General features: G+C 34.6%; 1 protein-coding gene across 1 annotated transcript; it reads left to right on the plus strand.

Annotated features, from left to right (window-relative positions):
* Positions 1–2,051: 2,051 nt before the first annotated feature.
* LOC126499334 (enhancer of rudimentary homolog) lies at positions 2,052–2,675 on the plus strand. The gene has a single exon (XM_050138504.1). The coding sequence runs from the start codon at positions 2,098–2,100 to the stop codon at positions 2,410–2,412; it is 315 nt and encodes a 104-aa protein (XP_049994461.1). The 5' UTR covers positions 2,052–2,097; the 3' UTR covers positions 2,413–2,675.
* Positions 2,676–18,009: the final 15,334 nt, after the last annotated feature.

The following is an 18,009-nucleotide window of genomic DNA, read 5'->3' on the forward strand; positions in this document are numbered from 1 at the left end:
CATTTTGACACCAGATCTTTATATATTCCAAGCATTCTGAATGATCTTCAACATACAGGTATCAACACTTCACCTTCAATAGGACAGTATTAAAGAGGTGGGGACTTATAAAGTGTGTCGATCAGATGGGTGTGAGGATGGTCCTCATGACATGGTTCCAGCTAATGCCCTTCCACTCTACTCTGCTTTATTATGTGGAGACCAAGCAATAGCCGTTTCTACTATGTGATGCTGGAACCTGAAGTTCCCTCCTATATCCTCATATGGTATGGGTTAGTTTTAGAATCCTATCTTGACCTGTGAAAAAAGTATTTATTTTTAATTAAATATTACCAATTCTTTGATATTGTTATATAAGCATAAATTAATAAGTAGATATGTCTACCATGGGTGATTAATAATTTGTATTATGATTTTGATGCTTATCAATGTTTTTGAAGATGGATTAACTGCCCCCCCAAACATTTAGTGAATCACAACTTTCTTGAAGAACTTTTCTTCCAGTTATGATGAATATTATTCAGACTTCACTCTATAATCTATACTATGCCAGGCATAGTAATAGGTTTTGGATTTTCTAACTTGTGAATTGCTTGGCTTTTAGGATTTAATAACATAATATGTTTGAATTACCTTTTAACATGACTCTGTTTTAACAATTTTAATAAATTTAGTCCTTCACAATGTAGATTCCTCCGTTGTATTTTAGAGAATTCGGTGAAAGTACAAAATGCTTCCTAAATTAAATAAATATACACAAAATATGCAAAAAGGAATTTTAAACAACATTCTTTTCTGAAACCATTTACAATTTCCATACAGGTGTAAAAGAGTTACTGTGAGATTTATTCTCGTCAGTTGATTTCTAGGCATAAAACATTACAGAATGCATTACCTTGCCAGTTTTGACAAGGGCTAAGAAAAGATTTAAGCCTAATGCGAAGCAGCACTCAGTCCAACCTCTTTAATCAAGTTACATTGTTCAGATTTCATGAGGAGGAGGTTCTGTAACCTTTCACGGAAAAATAAATAAATATTGGTCTTCCTCCCACTGAATAAAAAAAAACCTATAAAACAAAGCATTTACAACAAATCAGCTTATTGAATATGGATGTGTAATTAATCTAAATTAATCTAAATTAGTCTAAAATGTAGCAAGAAAAATAGGAATATTTATCTGGTAAAACTACTTATTTATATAGTGTAAGAAATACATTAATGTCTACAGAACATGATATCTGTGTGTGTTGGATACTACATATATATATACACATATAAATATACATATATTCACATACATGTACATATGGTACCAATTATCTGTAATGTTACCATAGGCCTCACAGCTCATCTATCAGAAAATTTAGAGAAAATGATTCTTGAGACATCTGAGCACCACGACTGTGTTTTCCAAAATGCTTCAAAGAAAATTAACCCTTAAAGTAACAAAGTAGAAAAAGTGAGAATGCAAGAGATGACTAGGTTCACATCTTACTCTGTGTTTCCTGTAAGAATAGACTCTACTATAAAGAGCCCAGTGATGTTCAGGCTGAGCAACAGTAGCTCATACATTTCCTAAATGTAGGGATACTTAAGAGTTTTCTGTCAGGATTCACAAGGTGATTTCATTGATTATTTTTACCCCAAACAGACGAATCATTTGAAGCAGAAGGTGAGCTTATCAATATTTTTGGAAACTTCATAGATATTTAAGCATCATACCACACACGAATAGAGGTGAAGAGAATTAAAATGTGCTGATCCACATGGCTGTTTGTATCTGTCACTTCAATTCAAAGGTACAATAATCTTAGTAAAGACTATTGGTGTGGGATCCCATACTATTCTAGCTCACTACGCCATATTAGCATTCCATTCTTTAGGTGTCTGTTTCTCAAAACCAGTGTGTGCTGGCACTGGTGTTTGCTGTGACCAGTAGTATGTCCTGGAAAAGGTATTGTTTGAGTTTCTGGTCCATCTTCTGAAAGACTTTGCTTCTCTTCTCACTCTCTGTGAACATCAAACATAAAGAAATTCCTGCTGGGCGGCTGTGGCGGCGGTGGTATTAGCGGCGGCTGCAGCAAAGCATCTGACGAGATGTCTCACACCATTTTGCTGGTACAGCCTACCAAGAGGCCAGAAGGCTGGACTTATGCAGACTATGAGTCTGTGAATGAGTGCATGGAAGGTGTTTGTAAGATGTATGAAGAACATCTGAAAAGAATGAATCCCAACAGCCCCTCCATCACATACGATATCAGTCAGTTGTTTGATTTTATTGATGATCTGGCAGATCTCAGCTGTCTTGTTTACCGAGCTGATACACAGACGTACCAGCCTTATAACAAATACTGGATCAAAGAGAAGATCTACGTGCTCCTTCGTCGACAGGCCCAACAAGCTGGGAAGTAGTTGAGTTGGAAGCATTAGGGGCTGGGGATGGGCTTGGAACAGGTGCATACAGCGTGCTGTAGTGAACATTTTGTATGATAGTAATCCTGTTTTTATTTTGTTACGCTAGAGCCAAGATTGAATGTATGACATGGAACATGAATGATACTTTCATTCTGAAAACCACCATTATTGCCCCTTTACTCTTTTTCTTTCTTCTTTTTTTTTACTTAAACATTTTTATGATAATTCAGAGAGTGTTCTTTGCCATTTAAGGTTGGTTCCAGTTCTGGGTCTGGGTTCAGGTCCTTATATGAGGAAGGGCATTGGTGCAAGGAAAAAAAAATCTGACTGTCAGGTGAATTGCAGTCAAATGGCCCAGAATACTTCAAGCCATCTTTATTTGTACTTTAACTGCGTTTTTTTTCCTCCTTGGATTGCGCAGACAATTTTATTATTGGCTTCTATTTTTGACTTTTAAGAAATAGATCGTATTTTAAGAAATACATAATAATCATTGTAAAAGTTCCCACTGTTCCTCTTGTGCTTCCTGAAATACATTTCCACACCTCCTATATAACCTTATTCTAGACACAGAGTTCAGCATTTGTGCAGGCTTAACTAAATGTTGAGGCAGACACACCCTGCTTTAATAGCACTTATGTCAGCTGGGAGCTACTTGTGGTTACAAAATTAAAATGTAATAGACATGGGTACAACGCTTTAAGGACAACAGTATTCAAACCCATGAAATTCTTTTAAGCCTGCAAGATATGCTTTTATACAGTTCCCTTTTCTACAAGAAAGTCCCATGTCTCAATCTCTCTATAAAAGGCAAACTTTGACAAAGCACCCTTTTGCCATCCCACTACACCATACTTTTTACCAATATAAGCTCCTATGTATAGTAAAGATGGATCTCTCCATCCCGTATTTTATTTTGCATTTTCCACACCAGATCATACCAGATCCTATCATTGATTCTATTCTTGGTGTCCAGGGAACTTTCTTCCAACAGTTGGCACTATGTGTATTCCTGGGGCTTTGCCCCTATTCTCCTATTCTGTGGATGCACGCCTTACTCTTTTCCAGTACTGTGAGACACGGTTAATGTTCCCAGTGTTGTTTTCTATTATGTATCTGTCTCGATTGATTCAGATAGGAATCAGGGTTAGGAGTTACAGTTAGTAACTCCAAATAAGAAATTTGAGAACCATTAGCCCCCTACTGATTCTAAGGGGAAAATATTCAAGAAAGGATGGAATTTCCAGGAAAATTACAACTGTTGCTTGCATGATTGACAAAATGAATCTAAAATCTTCAAAAGAATCAACAATAAAATGGACGAGAAAAGAGCCTGCAAGGTGCACGAATTGAACAAAGTCTTGTGCTGCTCAATGGTCCACGGCTCGTTGCCAAGTGAGAGACTGTCTCCATGGGTATTTGCACGGGCAAAGGTATGCTGATCTGAGATTAGTCTGTATAGCTCCTGACAGTATACTAGAACTATGATAAGTGACAATAAATACTGCAAATTTGGGGTAAGCATCATATGCCAGTAAAACTATTTAAAAATAAGCACATGTTTATTTGGAATGGTGTGGTGTGGTGTGTGTGTGTGTGTGTGTGTGTGTGTGTGTGTGTGTGAGAGATGACTGACTGTGTGTGATATGTATTTGGGCATTTTACAACATATGCTTGAAGGTCAGAGGATAGCTTTTATTTCTTCTACTGTTATGTATGATTTTGAATCCACCATTGTCATGCATCATACCCATGTGTGTTTGCATGTGACTGGTGAACGGAAAATGGGAATGATAGCTCAAGACCTGTGAATAAAAAAATAATCCTTCTTTTATCTTTTGATGTAAGTATGACATACCTTGTCATGGTGATAGGAAGATGGATGTTACATATTCAAATAAGCTGAGACCTTGAAGTTCTAAATATTATTTAGATATTTAGCACTGAAAATATGTTTCATTTCTTCTGCTGTAGAATAACTCAAAATATTAAATTAGTCACTGTGAAAAAATACTTGAAGAAATGAGGGGCTTTGCTTAAACTTTTGAGGCAATTTATTTTACATTAGAATCCTATGGAATTGATGTTTTATTGCAAAGTCTATATGGTATTAGTTGTAAGTAATAGAAGATCGTATGTTGTTAAAGACATGAAAATATATCTATTTACCCCAGAATTGGTACTAAGGACAGAAAGAATAATGAGCCCATCAACGTTCAACTTAGTGAATTAATGAGTTTATTGGGATAACTCACAGGTGAGAAGTGGTCTGGCTACTCAGTCAGGTGTCTTACTGAAAAGTCGACTTTGGCATGATGATTACTCGAGAAAGCTGCGTTCTTCAAAGCCCTGCGTATTTCATGTTTTGTATAGCTAACCTGTGAATTTCCCCTCCCATGAGTTTTTCTGCTTATGTAATTTGGGGAAGGTGCCTTGTGAGTTTTGTAAGTTTTCGGGATCATATGAGACGTGTGAATTGTTTTAATCTGTTTCTCTGAGTCTTAATGAGCCTCCTCGATAGGATGCCTCAACTGGGATTCGATTTATCTACAATAGTATACTAGTGAGCTAATAAAACAAAGTAATAAACCCAAGAAAACAGAAGATATGTGAGCAATTTATTCCCATCAGCATGCTATCTTTAATTATCAGTGGGTGATGAGGTAAAATAAGGAGTTTAAGGACATTTTATTTATCCGGATGGTGGTGCACGCCTTTAATCCCAGCACTCGGGAGAAAGAGGCAGGCAGATCTCTGTGAGTCTTAGGCCAGTCTGGTCTACAAGAGCTAGTTCCAGGACATGCTCCAAAGCTACAGAGAAACCCTGTCTCCTAAAAAAGAAAGATATTTTATTTAATGCTTATATAGAAAACAAGCAACTATTTTGTAATCATTTATTACGTGAAAGAAAAATTTGAGAACCTTTTAAATCAACATGACTCCCATTCATATGGAATCCATTGAAATTCCATCTCTTATTTTTAGAAATAAGACTTGTAGAAAATTTTTGTCACTACTTATTGTCAGATTTTTCTCTCCTTGGTGACTCTCTACTCATATAATATTGACTTCTTTAAAATATTTAGAGATACAAATGAGTATTTTATATATATATATATATATTCACAATGTATAATTATAAGAGATACGACAGCATACCATATATATGATTTTTTTGAAAGGAAAATGGTCCCAGAGTAAATTTGAATTAGATGGTCAATGATGATACAGAACTACTGGGACTTTATGTGGAGTTGTTTTTTGTGATCATCATCCACACATCATTTGTTTGCACAGCAAATGTTGCCCGTCTCCCTATTCTTCGTTTTGTTCACCGGAAGATTTATTGTTGAAATATGGAGCGGCGGGGCTGCATCCCCAACACCCCGGCCGCTTGGCTAGCTTATGCCCGAAATAACAACACACAAACTGTATTCATTTAAAGAACTGCTTGGCCCATGAACTCTAGCCCTTACAGGCCAATTCTCGCACCTGGACTAGCCCATTTCTAATGATGTGTGTAAGCACCCCAAGGTGCGCTTACCGGGAAGATTCTAGCCTACATCCATCCTGGTGTCTCTGCTCCAGAGAGCAGAGCTCCGGTCCCTCTGGAAGCAGCGCAGAGTCTAACCTCACTTCCTCTTCCGCCCAGAATTCTATTCTGTTTCCTCCTCCCAGCAATGTTCTAACCTATGAGGGCCAAGCAGTTTCTTTATTGCTCAGCCAATGAAATCAACAGATTGATATATGACACTCCCTCATCAATTTATGACAAAGGACTAAGAGTAACACTGACAATATCTCTGCAGCTTTGCTCTATGGTGTCTAAAAGTAAGGACAACATATTTGGCTTTAAAGTATGATACCCAGTGAAGTGAATGGCGAAGTGTGCAGTTTCGTTATAAAAGAGTTAGACAATACTTTTTATGATTTCTATAAATAACTTTGTTAATTATTCCCTTCTTAGGGTTTATATGTGATACAATATTGGTGCTTGTCAGTACATTAAACATGAAAACATATGACAGAAGATTTCCAGCTCAAGTCATGTAGTCACTAACAGTATTACTTTGTTTCTATTGTTGGAAATAATCACATCTTAGATGTGTATACAAAGTTTAAGTCTTCTCTAGTTCTTTCATTCAGAAGGGTAGGATGTGTGACTTACCTGAAGAAATTATGCATCCTTCCTGGGACAATAATGATATCATTAGTGTCGACCGGGTTTTTAGTTCTTAAGTGGACGGAGGCAAAGCAACATGGTGTTAGAAATTCTCAGAAAAACATACAGGACAAACTTCAGCATGGTCTATTTTGTGATCTCTGCTGTGTTCTGGAAGAAAATTCTCCTGGGCCCTCCAGATACTGAACTTAAACTCAGACAGCAGCCTGTTAAAGAAATAAGCAAATGTAATTAATTTGTTCTGGAAACAAAAATATTGTTGCTTTAAATTCTCAGCTGTAGAGCAGTGCATGTTCCAGTGTTGAGGGAATGTGGGTCTATTGGTTTGTGCACTTTAGCATGATGTATGAGTGTGGAGTGCTGATTTACAGGACACTTCTGAAAACCATTAACAGTATGTTGCCTAATTATCCATAGGATTAAAGATGGTCACCGTTCTTTACTTTGGTTCATTTGATCAACATTCTTTGATTTTTATAGAAATCTGCAAAATTAAAGCTTGACAAATTGTTTCAAGTTCATGATTACCTTTAAAAATCACTATATTTGTGAAGTATGGTTCAATGATGTAGCTGTAGTTGAAATGAAGAAATAACTTCCATCATGGTTTGAATATTTTCTGTTCTCATCTCTTTTTTCCTTGTATATTTAATAATTTATTGTTTTGATTTCTAATTTAAAAATCTGTCATCAAATCTATTTTAGCATTTAAAAATATAAATATTGTCTCATTCACTCCATCAACTGTGATGCTTGGATTCTTTTAAAGGTTACATTTAATTTTAGCCATCAAATAGCACAAAATATATTATTCATTCCTATCACTTGCTAGTATTTGAAATATATTCACTCATTTCATTAGCAAACATTTGCTGAGCAACTAATGTATTGAGTCAGCTGCGCATATGAAACATATAATCATTCACATGCTTATTTCTTTATAGAAGTTTGCATGACTTCAGGGTGCTCAACTGAAAAATATTCAAGAATGAAATAAAAGAATACAGATATATATCGTAATACTTACTGGAAACTGGTGTTTCACTGACAGACAAAGATAAATTTCAGCTCTTTGCTTTTTTGAATTTTGTTTCCTGATGCCCACAAATATCAAACTCGTGAGCTCATAGACCCCTTCTCAGGAGTCTGTGGAAGTAAACAGTGTTGCCCCCTGCTTGCATTATACATTGATCAGTTTCTGTTTGGGGTGAATGTCATTATTTAATAAACTATGTATTATATTTCTTTTCTTTCTGAAATATGAAATTCATAAAGGAAGAAAGTTATTGTTTTCTAATAATGTGACACTGGTAACTAAAACAAAGTAAAAAGAAGATAAATGGATGGAAATAGGAAAAATGTTTGTAGAGTTAGATGACAGTAAAAGAGATGGCTTCATATCCTAATAATGGAATCAAGGAATAATTAACATTTAAGTTACAGCAAGGAAAACACGAGACATGCAGATGATATGGCAAACAACGCTACAAGAGGACAAGAAATGGAATTTTCTTAACTTTTAAATGAAGTATTGACTTGATCACTTGTATCCAATTTCATCAACCTGAAACTTGTTCAGAGTTTACAGTAACAGAGATAAAGCAGGCATTTGTCTTTCCAAAACTAAATATAACCCATAGTATACCTAAAGGTATATACAATTAATGAATTATACTCTGTATGAATTAGGTACAGATGGGAGTCTCTCCAGTGAGAATAATAATGCTTATCATATCACTTACATGAAGTGTATTTGACCTTGTATATATATTTTGGGATTTGTAGCATAAGATAATGATATTTTATTTAGAAAATCATAAAGTAATAAAAATCCATAATTCATTTATGATTTTAAGTGAAACTAGAGTTATTGTGGTTGTTCTCTTATTTTTTTAATTGGCATCAAAGCTCATTTGGAAGCACATAGGGACATACAGGCTGTATTGTGAACACTCACACTTTGTTTGCTTCAGAAAAAGTAATGTACTCAATTATATAATTCTGAGAGAATCTTCCATATCACATTTTAATACATTAAGAATCACAGTAATTTTTAAATGACATCTGTGGATGTTTAGAGAGGTAAATTTTAAAATGAAATCAGTTGAAACATAAAATTGTCACATAGATATGTTAAAACAATATTAAATTGATGATTCTAAAGAATTTAAATAGATATTTATTGAACAAAGAATGTACCAGAGATACCTTATAAACAAGTATAGTTCGTTTCCTATGCCAATGGATTGTAGGCTTTTTAAATACATTTTATAATTTTTTATAGTTTTTATAATTTTCAAGTATATATATACATATATATATATATATACATATAAGATTGCTGCTTGCAAAATTACTGTTGTCAAATTTACTTTGAAAGAATATGAAATTTTGCTTCATTGAACAGGCTTGTACAAGGTTGGCTATGAAATAGCTATATTCTCTGAAACATTTTTCTAAAGATAGAATATACATTTAACTGTCTAATGACAGTGTGTTGATTACTACATCTCAAACTTCTTAGAGACAATAACTGAAATAATTTAATTAACTCAATTCAGTCACCTAAACTGGAGTCAATATATAAAATTCAAATCAAGAAGATGCTATAATAGAAATATATAAAAATGACTTAGTTTTCATTCAGGTTAAACCTTAAGTTGTTCATAATTGAAATTATGCAGTCCATCAGCCTTCATTTATTATACACAATAAATTGTTCACAATAATGAATTAGTATTTAATTATTGATGATAATTAATATGTGGATAATAATTCATTCATTTCACATGTTAATCCATTTCATGACAGGGTTTGCCTAGAGCCACAGATTCAAAATTTAAAAGAAAAGGCATTTCTTTGCATGTCTTGAATTAACAGAAATTGGAGCAAATCAAACCCACTAATAAGACATTTATAAACATAATAAGCAATATAATTAAGATAAACTAGAAATTTCATAAGCTAAAATAGTGACAGTCCTTGGAAAGAACTATGAACTAGTCATTATTTAAAGTCATGATTTTTAAAATTTTTAATTGAGGTATAGAATCCTAAAGCTATTTTTCAATGATCTCTGTCATTTAAAGCCAAGTTAGAGTTATCCCAGTTTCTTGATTCAAAATATTTTGTAGTTAATAACTCATCTCTCTAATATTTAAAGTCATAGTGGTTTTAAGTATTATAGTTGGTGTTTTACAGGGTTGCTATCAATTCAACAGATGCTAATACTGTAGTGTGAAAAATCATGAGAAAAACATGCCAATATCAGAGTATGATAAATGAGAAGTCTATGTAATTCTAGGTTGCAGAACTGTACATAAATAGCATTTTAATATGTCTTGCAGTACTTCAAATAATATGGTAGTCAACGTGTTTCCATAGTAAACAAGAAGTTGATTAGATTTGAAACACTGATATTCTCTTCAAAATTTAACATAGTAAGTCTATCCATTAATTTAGGTCACTTTTAATATCAAATATGCTACCATGTCTCTTAGTCTCAGAAATTCTTGTGTTAGAAGGTTCAAACTGCCAAAGTATTTGATATCATTATCTTGGAACCAGAGATACAGGACTTTCATACGGATTTTCTATAGCCACTTCCTTTTCCTCTTTTTAACAATGGAGTAACAATGAAAGTATGAAAGCAAAGATTATAAAAGTGATATTTCTATTGTCATTCATGTTCTTTATTGCTCTGCGTGAACAATATTCTCCCAGAAACCCTGTGCCTTCTCTTCTTCTTATACCAATTAGATCATATGGAGTTCAATAGACTGCCTTTAAGCCTGGTGGGTTAGGTTAAATAAAAGACTTATTCTCCTTTTTATTAGCCGTGTACCATGTATCGTTTGTATTTTTATCATAAATTCTCAAGGATGATCTTCTGTAATGTTCATCATGACCATTAACATGCCAGATAGAGAGTAAGTGAGAAAAAAAAGTCAGAAAGCTAAGAAAGGATTGGATGAGGTACAAAATTTCATTTTATCTCCTTCTCAGAATAAAATTTGTTCTTAGGAAATTTGAAGTTATGAACCAAAGCAAAGCTGTCTATGTGTATAGACATAGACACATATATTTGTTCCTTATTTTCCCAGAGAACATATTTGTTATTATTTCTGAAAGAGAAATTCATTCTGGTGAATAAGTTTTTGAAACATGAGTAAGAGTACCAAAATAAAATCCAAACAGAGTTAATATGGCTGTGTTAGTAATGCTTGTGCATATATATATATATATACAATGTATATAACACGAGTACAAGATAGAATTCTCCCTCATGAGTTCTGCACTCCCAGAGTTGGGTTATTGCTCCATTAAATTATTTGAAGGTTGTCAAACCCCATTTCCAGTGGTATTATAAACAAAAGTCATATCTTGTTGCTGAGAAGAAGTGAAGGGTAGCATTACTATGATTCATTTTTTTGTAATTGGGTAATACACTGAGATGTACCGAGCATGCATCTATTAGAGAGGTGAAATTGATCCACACAGAATAAAGAGCCACGAGAAGAAGATGACAATGAATGGCGAACTTTATGCTTTGGTAGCTAGTGTGAAGGCTTAGCTTATGCTTCCATTTTCAACCTTAATTTTTCAGTTTATAGATCATCTTTGCCATAAGACCACCACCAATAACCAAAACAAAAATCAATTTTCAAAAGCCTACTCAGAGATATATATTTAAATTAGCAAAACTGAATTTAAAAAATGGGTTATCACCTAAAAATAAGTCTTTATTTTTATTCCTTATGAGCATGCACAGATAAGTCATAGCTGCAATTGTGGTCTCAAGTCTATGACTCAAGAGATAGATAGCTGCATCTGATCATACTTGCATTCTAATTAGCTTACTATCAGACTGGGTAATGGAGTCCTATTCAGGTCAATATTCATCATGAGTTTCCACCGTTTCCTAAGCTTCTTCACATTGCTGTAACTGAAGTACATGATGGTTCGGAGAATGTCAGAGCTCAGTAGCTGGAGGATGGGAGAAATTGGGCATGAAGATTCCATCTCGTACTTAACGGAGCACTCTCCAGTGCATTAGCCTCTAGCCCGAGCCCATCTACGGCTAGTTAAATTAAAACAGATAGAAGTTACGTTAAACTAGCCATTAAGTTCTATATTTCTGTTAAATGGATTACAAATATGCAATGTATAAAAGTTGCTTGGTAAGCTACAATTTTAACAGAGTATAACCATCATCACGGAAAAGTCCATTAGATAGCTTTCCTCCGACATACAGAGTTTTTATTATATATGGTAACATGCTTCTATGTTCTGCTTCTTATTTGGTTATTTGGTCTTTAGTAGATATTGCCATTTCTTAACAGGGAGAAATGTGAAAATGGAATATCAGTAAGTACAACAAATTTATGCATGCTATTTAAAATTTCTATGACAGCATGTATCTCTTTCTCCTCTTCTTTTTTTCTTATACAATCAAAGCTGTTCTTTCAGTCTTTAATAATGGTCATGAGAGATTGGTAACAAGAACCAGCATAAAGATTTCTCAACAATATTTAAAGAATTTCAGGAAGGTGGGAGATGGTTCCATTGGAAAAACACCTCTATGGGGGAATGAAGACACATTTGAATCCAGAGAAATGTAAGAGTGAAGTGCCCATCTGTAACCTCAACACTGGGGAATCCCTGGATCTTGTACCAGCCTGCTTAGTCAAACTGATGATCTCCAGGTTCTGGGAGAGACCTTTCCTCAAAAATAAGGTAGAGATCAGTCAAGAAAATTACCCAATGCTGCTCTTTGTACACACATACACACAGATAAACATGCACACGAGTAAAAACACCCACATGAATACATGCATACACAGCATACATGTGCCGCGCACTGCACCCCCAGTCTGCACTCTATGCACTAGAATCCAGTTCGCGAGCTTCGGGCAAGGGGCTGGAGGTTGAGGAAACACACGCAGAGACAGACCAACACACAGACCTCTAATCGCTGGTACAAAAGCCCGTCTTTAATAGCACCATGGAGGCTTAAATACCCTGCAGTCAATGGCCAACAGGTGAAAATCCCATCCTCTGATCCTCTAGGCAAAGCACAGCTTCCAGTAACTTCAATTAGAAGGCTCTAGCAGGGAAGAGCAGCTAAAGGCCAGGACTTAATTGGTCCCAACATACATGCACACACATGTGCACACACACACAAAAAGAGATAGACAAGGACAGAGGAGAGAGAAGAATTTGAGTAACACAGGTCTCTCAGAAGGTTAGGATAGATAATTTATGAGTTAGTGTTGGATGTATCTGTTGCGTGCATTACTGTTGTTATATGTTGCCATTCTCATTGCCATTGTATAGTTTATACGAAAAGTGAATTATGTCTAATAGTCAGATCCTGTATTTGAGAGTATATTTGAATTGTAGTTATAAGTAAGTCCTTGCTCAAAGGAAGTAGATTACTAGCAAAAATATTGTTAGAAAAAAGTATACTAGTAAAAAAAAAACCAAGTTGGTCATCCAAAGATATTCACAACCTAGACAGAAATTCTATGCCTATATTATAATACATGATAATAAGTGTAATTAATGTTAAATATCTAAAAAGAAGTTCTATCCTAGATAGATATGCTAACTAGCAGGAAGTAGGCACCATGATGCAGCAATTGCATAAATCAGGTTATGTGGCTGATGCAGAGTAACTGGCCATGACCTAAAAAAAAAAAAAAAAAAAAACAGGAGAAGTGGGCAAGAAAATACCACATGTGAGTAGGTTCTTTTGGAAGGATTTATCATTCAATAACAGTCCTGTACCAGCTTGCATGCCCAGAGAGCAAGAATTTCACAGCAGATATTTTTTGTCTATTCACAGGTCTTATATTTCTTTCATTTTAATGTATGTATATATATATATCATATACATTCTGCTAATACATATCATGTATTATATGTATATATTTAGAGGCTTGCATTTTATCTTAGAGTACCTTATTTTCAGAATATAAGAAATTTTGATGATACAGGACACTTAGTGAACAATTGAATTATCTGTGGCAATTAATATTACAAATTATGGTCCAAATTGAGAAGTTTTATAAGAACTATGTTATGGTTCAGTGAATAAGAAGAGACTTGATATTTATCATTATTTTTTCTGTGTGGTCCTGTAACTTTCAACTTTGTCAAATGTGTTTGAATGGACACTGTCACTTACCTATGTGTGGACATAAAAGTTATAACTCAGCTTAGGACATATTTGTTTACTAAGAGGAGGCACTATTCCTTATGAATCTAAGCCAACAAACATAAATCATGGCAATAACAAGAATACATGAATGTATAGTCATTGACTGTCTTCTCAGTTATTCAAGAATCATGACCTGGTTCCAGTATTTGACCAGTTTAATAGTCAGGAACTCCAAAATTTATTTTAATAACTGCAAATGGGATGCCATTAACATGTATTAATAATAAATTGCTGGACAGAGAAGAGCTAGTAGTAGGGAGATTGATTAAATTGTAGGTGTAACTTCACTGATCATACAGGCAGAATATGGCTGAAGGTTAAGTCTTTTCATTGAAACAGCTAATCCAGGCAGGAAGCCAGACTTCAGTAGGGGCATTTACTGGTCAATACTCACCCTGAGTCCATGACACCTAAAATGGGCACTATAGGGATAGCAATAAACTTCTACCAACAGTGAACATTTCTGAAAGAGGAACTCACAAGAAGATTATACTCAAATATGAGGGATGATCACATCTAATTATGAGATGAGACTTTAGAGTTGTAAGAAGATAATTATAGCCAGTATAAGTGAGTAAATATGAACAAAAGTAAGAGCAATTGGTGTCCATTTAATTCTTACTTTCCAGAGTGTAGCTAGGATAACTATTTCCATACTATCATATAGATGTCCCCATGTCCCCTTGCTCTCTACTTTTTCCTCTGTTTTCTTTATTCTTTTCCTTTTTTTCTGTTTGCCTCCTCATTGTCATGGATTGTTCCTGATCAAAGAAGCTCCAAGTATTGAAGTATTACACAACCAGGTTTTAGATAATAGTAATCAGATCTTGGGGTCCTTCAACCAAGAGATACAATGGCAGCAGAAACTTTCACACTTTTTCCATTCAAAGTTTAAAAACTGCCACCTGTAGGTTGGAGAGAAGATTCAGTGCTCAGGAACACTCACTTTTCTTGCAGAGGACCCAGATTCAGCTTCCAGTATCCACATGGTGGCTCACAAACATTTGTAGGACTAGACTAAGACTAGATATCTGACACCCACTTTTGTCCTCCACAGGTACCTACACAATGCATTCACAAATGTGTAGGCAAAATATTCTCTCTCTCTCTCTCTCTCTCTCTCTCTCTCTCTCTCTCTCTCTCTCTCTCTCTCTCTCTCTCTCTCTCACATACACACACACATACAGAGAGAGAGACAGAAACAGAGAAAGACACACAGTAAGAGAAAGCATTAAAAGTAAACAAATTGTTAAAAGAAAAATGTTTGCCACCTAGTATATATTCACTAAATGTTGTATGACTAAGTTTGACATATCTAGGTGCTGACTGATTTTCAAATGTTATCTAAAGCTCATTAACTACACAAAGTCTTTAAGTTTTATTAAGGGATCTGTTTAATTTTTTTCTTTTGACTCTCTGCCTTAAAGAGTGTGTTAACACACTCTCTGTCTATTTGTACAAGTAACATGGTAGTATAACCCTACTGTAGAAGACAGGAAGGAATGCCAATATTAAACATCCGATGGCAATGCTTATTCAAAGGTGTGAAGTATGTTTGTTGTTTACAGTTTGTACAGGAAAGAAAGGAACATTACAGGGACAAGGAGAACCCTGTAATTGTGACAGGGTGGAGACAATTATTTTGCAAAGGAGTGAATTTCCCTCTTCTGTGGATGTTTAGAATGAGCCCAGATAACAATAATAACACCATTATTGAATTGTTAGATGTGACTTGTGGTAAGCGTCCACTAGCTGCACACCTTCTCTGTTTACCTGTTATACTCCTTCCATGTGATAAACTCAGATTGGTTTTTTTTTAAATAAAAGGAACTATTTCCTTCAAGAATTTTTACATAATTTTGCATCAATTAATGAATAATTCAATCATTTGCATATTTATAGCTTTGGGGATGTAACCAGGAAATTGTTCTCACTGACTGCTAAGTAGATTTTTACGTGAGACTAATACTCCAATGTTCATTGCCAGGAAATGATTTATGAAAAATGTGAGTTGACAGTAATATAAGATCTGATCCTGTTAGATATTTATATGTCTTTCCTTGTTGGATTAGACAAGAGAAAGGAGCAAATTTTTCAACCTATTTAAGATTAACAGATATTTAAATACATTTTCTTAGAGAACAAGAGGTTTAAATCCACACTAATGATCAATCCTGGACTAAAACCTATGGGATTTCTTTTCAAAGTAAGTTGGTGTCTTTATTCTGGGAACGATTTACTTAGTAAGAACACCTTATGCTGTGTTTCTTTACAGATTCCCTGCTACTCCTTTGGTTAAGTGTCACCTCACTAGAACACAGCTGGGCTTGTGTTCAGCTCACTCACTGTGCACTGGACACAAATTGCTACAACACTATTCTTTGCCTTCATGATTTATCCTCTTGTATATCCAAGGAAAATGTTTTTGTTTATTTTCATCTTCCTTTCCTATCTCTATTCTTTGCTTTGTGGTTGGGAACAATGCTGCTTTTCAACTATTACTGACTTTACTAGTAATTTTTTTTAGATGTAGGGGTACCTTTTCATCTCCTTAAAACATCATAAAACTGTATGAATCCCAACAATTTTTCAACTAATAAATGATTTTAAAAGTATCTATACTTTATGTCAGCTAAGTAAATAAAACAGAATTTTTCTACAAAGAAGAAATGGGTTCACAATCAATACGATCTCTCTGATAGTATAGTTTTTTTGTTAGTAACTATAACTAAATGTTATAACCTCATTGCGAATTAATATACTTTGAGTAATAATTAATATTCATTTTTAAAAATAATTATTGAAATATTTGAAGGATTTTCAAACCGCATTTTTGCATTTTCAAAAGCATTGGCACCATTGCTTGCTTTCTAGGGATGCATTTTTATTTGCATTTTTAAACACAATAATCTTACTGTTCATACCTCTGAAGTATACTTCTGGTTAGTGAACAGACACTGAACTTCTCAGGGTCCATCTTGATCTAGAGTAGTTTTGCAAAAGAAAATCAAACATACTCTCAACACTGATTGCATTAGCAGAACTGTCCAGAGTTTAGTTTCTAAGACATTTGAATCTCTCTTTAAGCAGCAAAACAAAATATCAAGGCATTTTCCATAGGGTTCAACATGACATTGACTTTGAATCATTGCTTACCAAAGGCTTAACTGAGCCACCTGATGTACACTCTGCCACAAATGATAACTATGCATTTCTTTATCCTCAGCACCAACAAAAAGGGACAAACAATGGGAGGTCACTGTTTAATTTCATCTCGATGAAGAATGTTTTCAACATCAAAGGTTTATATATCTAGATCTCTCTCTATATATATCACATACATAGATACACACATTCATTATACACACACACACATATATGTATATGTATGAGTTGAAACTTAGATCATCATCCTGGGCAAAGACAACAGAACGGAAGGCAAAGTATATTGTGCTTTGCAATTATCAGATTTATTTTTCAAAATTTCTACCAGTGAGATGTTATTTTGATCATTTCACAATGAGAAAATTAGAAGTCTGAAATATTTAAAAAGGTCCACACATTGATGGTCTAACACAGCAGAATGACCCTTAACTATTCCTACACTCAGATCCTGGGAACAGTGGGTATTTAATACGGCAAAAGGGACTTTGCAGATATAATTGATGTCACAGACCTTAAGAGATAAAAGCTATTCAGAATGAGTCTGGTGGGTGTGATTCCATGTCGTAGCTCTTGAGAACAAAACCTGTCCTCTGACAGGAGACATGAGAGGAAATCTTCATGAGAGAGGGGTCTGGAGCCTTTGCCAGATCATGGCACTCAGGTTTCTGTATCAAGGTCTCCTGGAGGCTTTTCTACTATACCATAATTTTTGGGTTTCAGAAATTTATCTTTTTAAATTTAAAACTATAAATTGAAAAAGATAATACTCTATACAACATTTTCTAATCTGTAGGGTTAGCCAAATCTTCAGATAAAGTACAGGTAAATGTTTGCTAGAAAAACAATTTTTCTGTCCTTGCTTTTGCAATGAATTGCTACAGCATTTCTTTTCTTTTTAGATATTTTTAAAATTTATTTATTTATTTATTTATTTATTAAAGATTTCTGTCTCTTCCCCACCGCCGCCTCCCCTTTCCCTCCCCCTCCCCCAATCAAGTCCCCCTCCCTCTTCAGCCCAAAGAGC

Source organism: Alexandromys fortis, unplaced genomic scaffold (genome assembly GCF_014885135.2).
Source record: "Alexandromys fortis isolate MF-2015 unplaced genomic scaffold, M_Fortis_MF-2015_v1.1 scaffold_15, whole genome shotgun sequence".
NCBI lineage: Eukaryota > Metazoa > Chordata > Mammalia > Rodentia > Cricetidae > Alexandromys > Alexandromys fortis.

What these genes read in the sequence shown, in the direction of transcription:
- LOC126499334 (XM_050138504.1), top strand. Translation starts at nt 2,098, where the DNA reads ATGTCTCACACCATTTTGCTGGTACAGCCTACCAAGAGGCCAGAAGGC.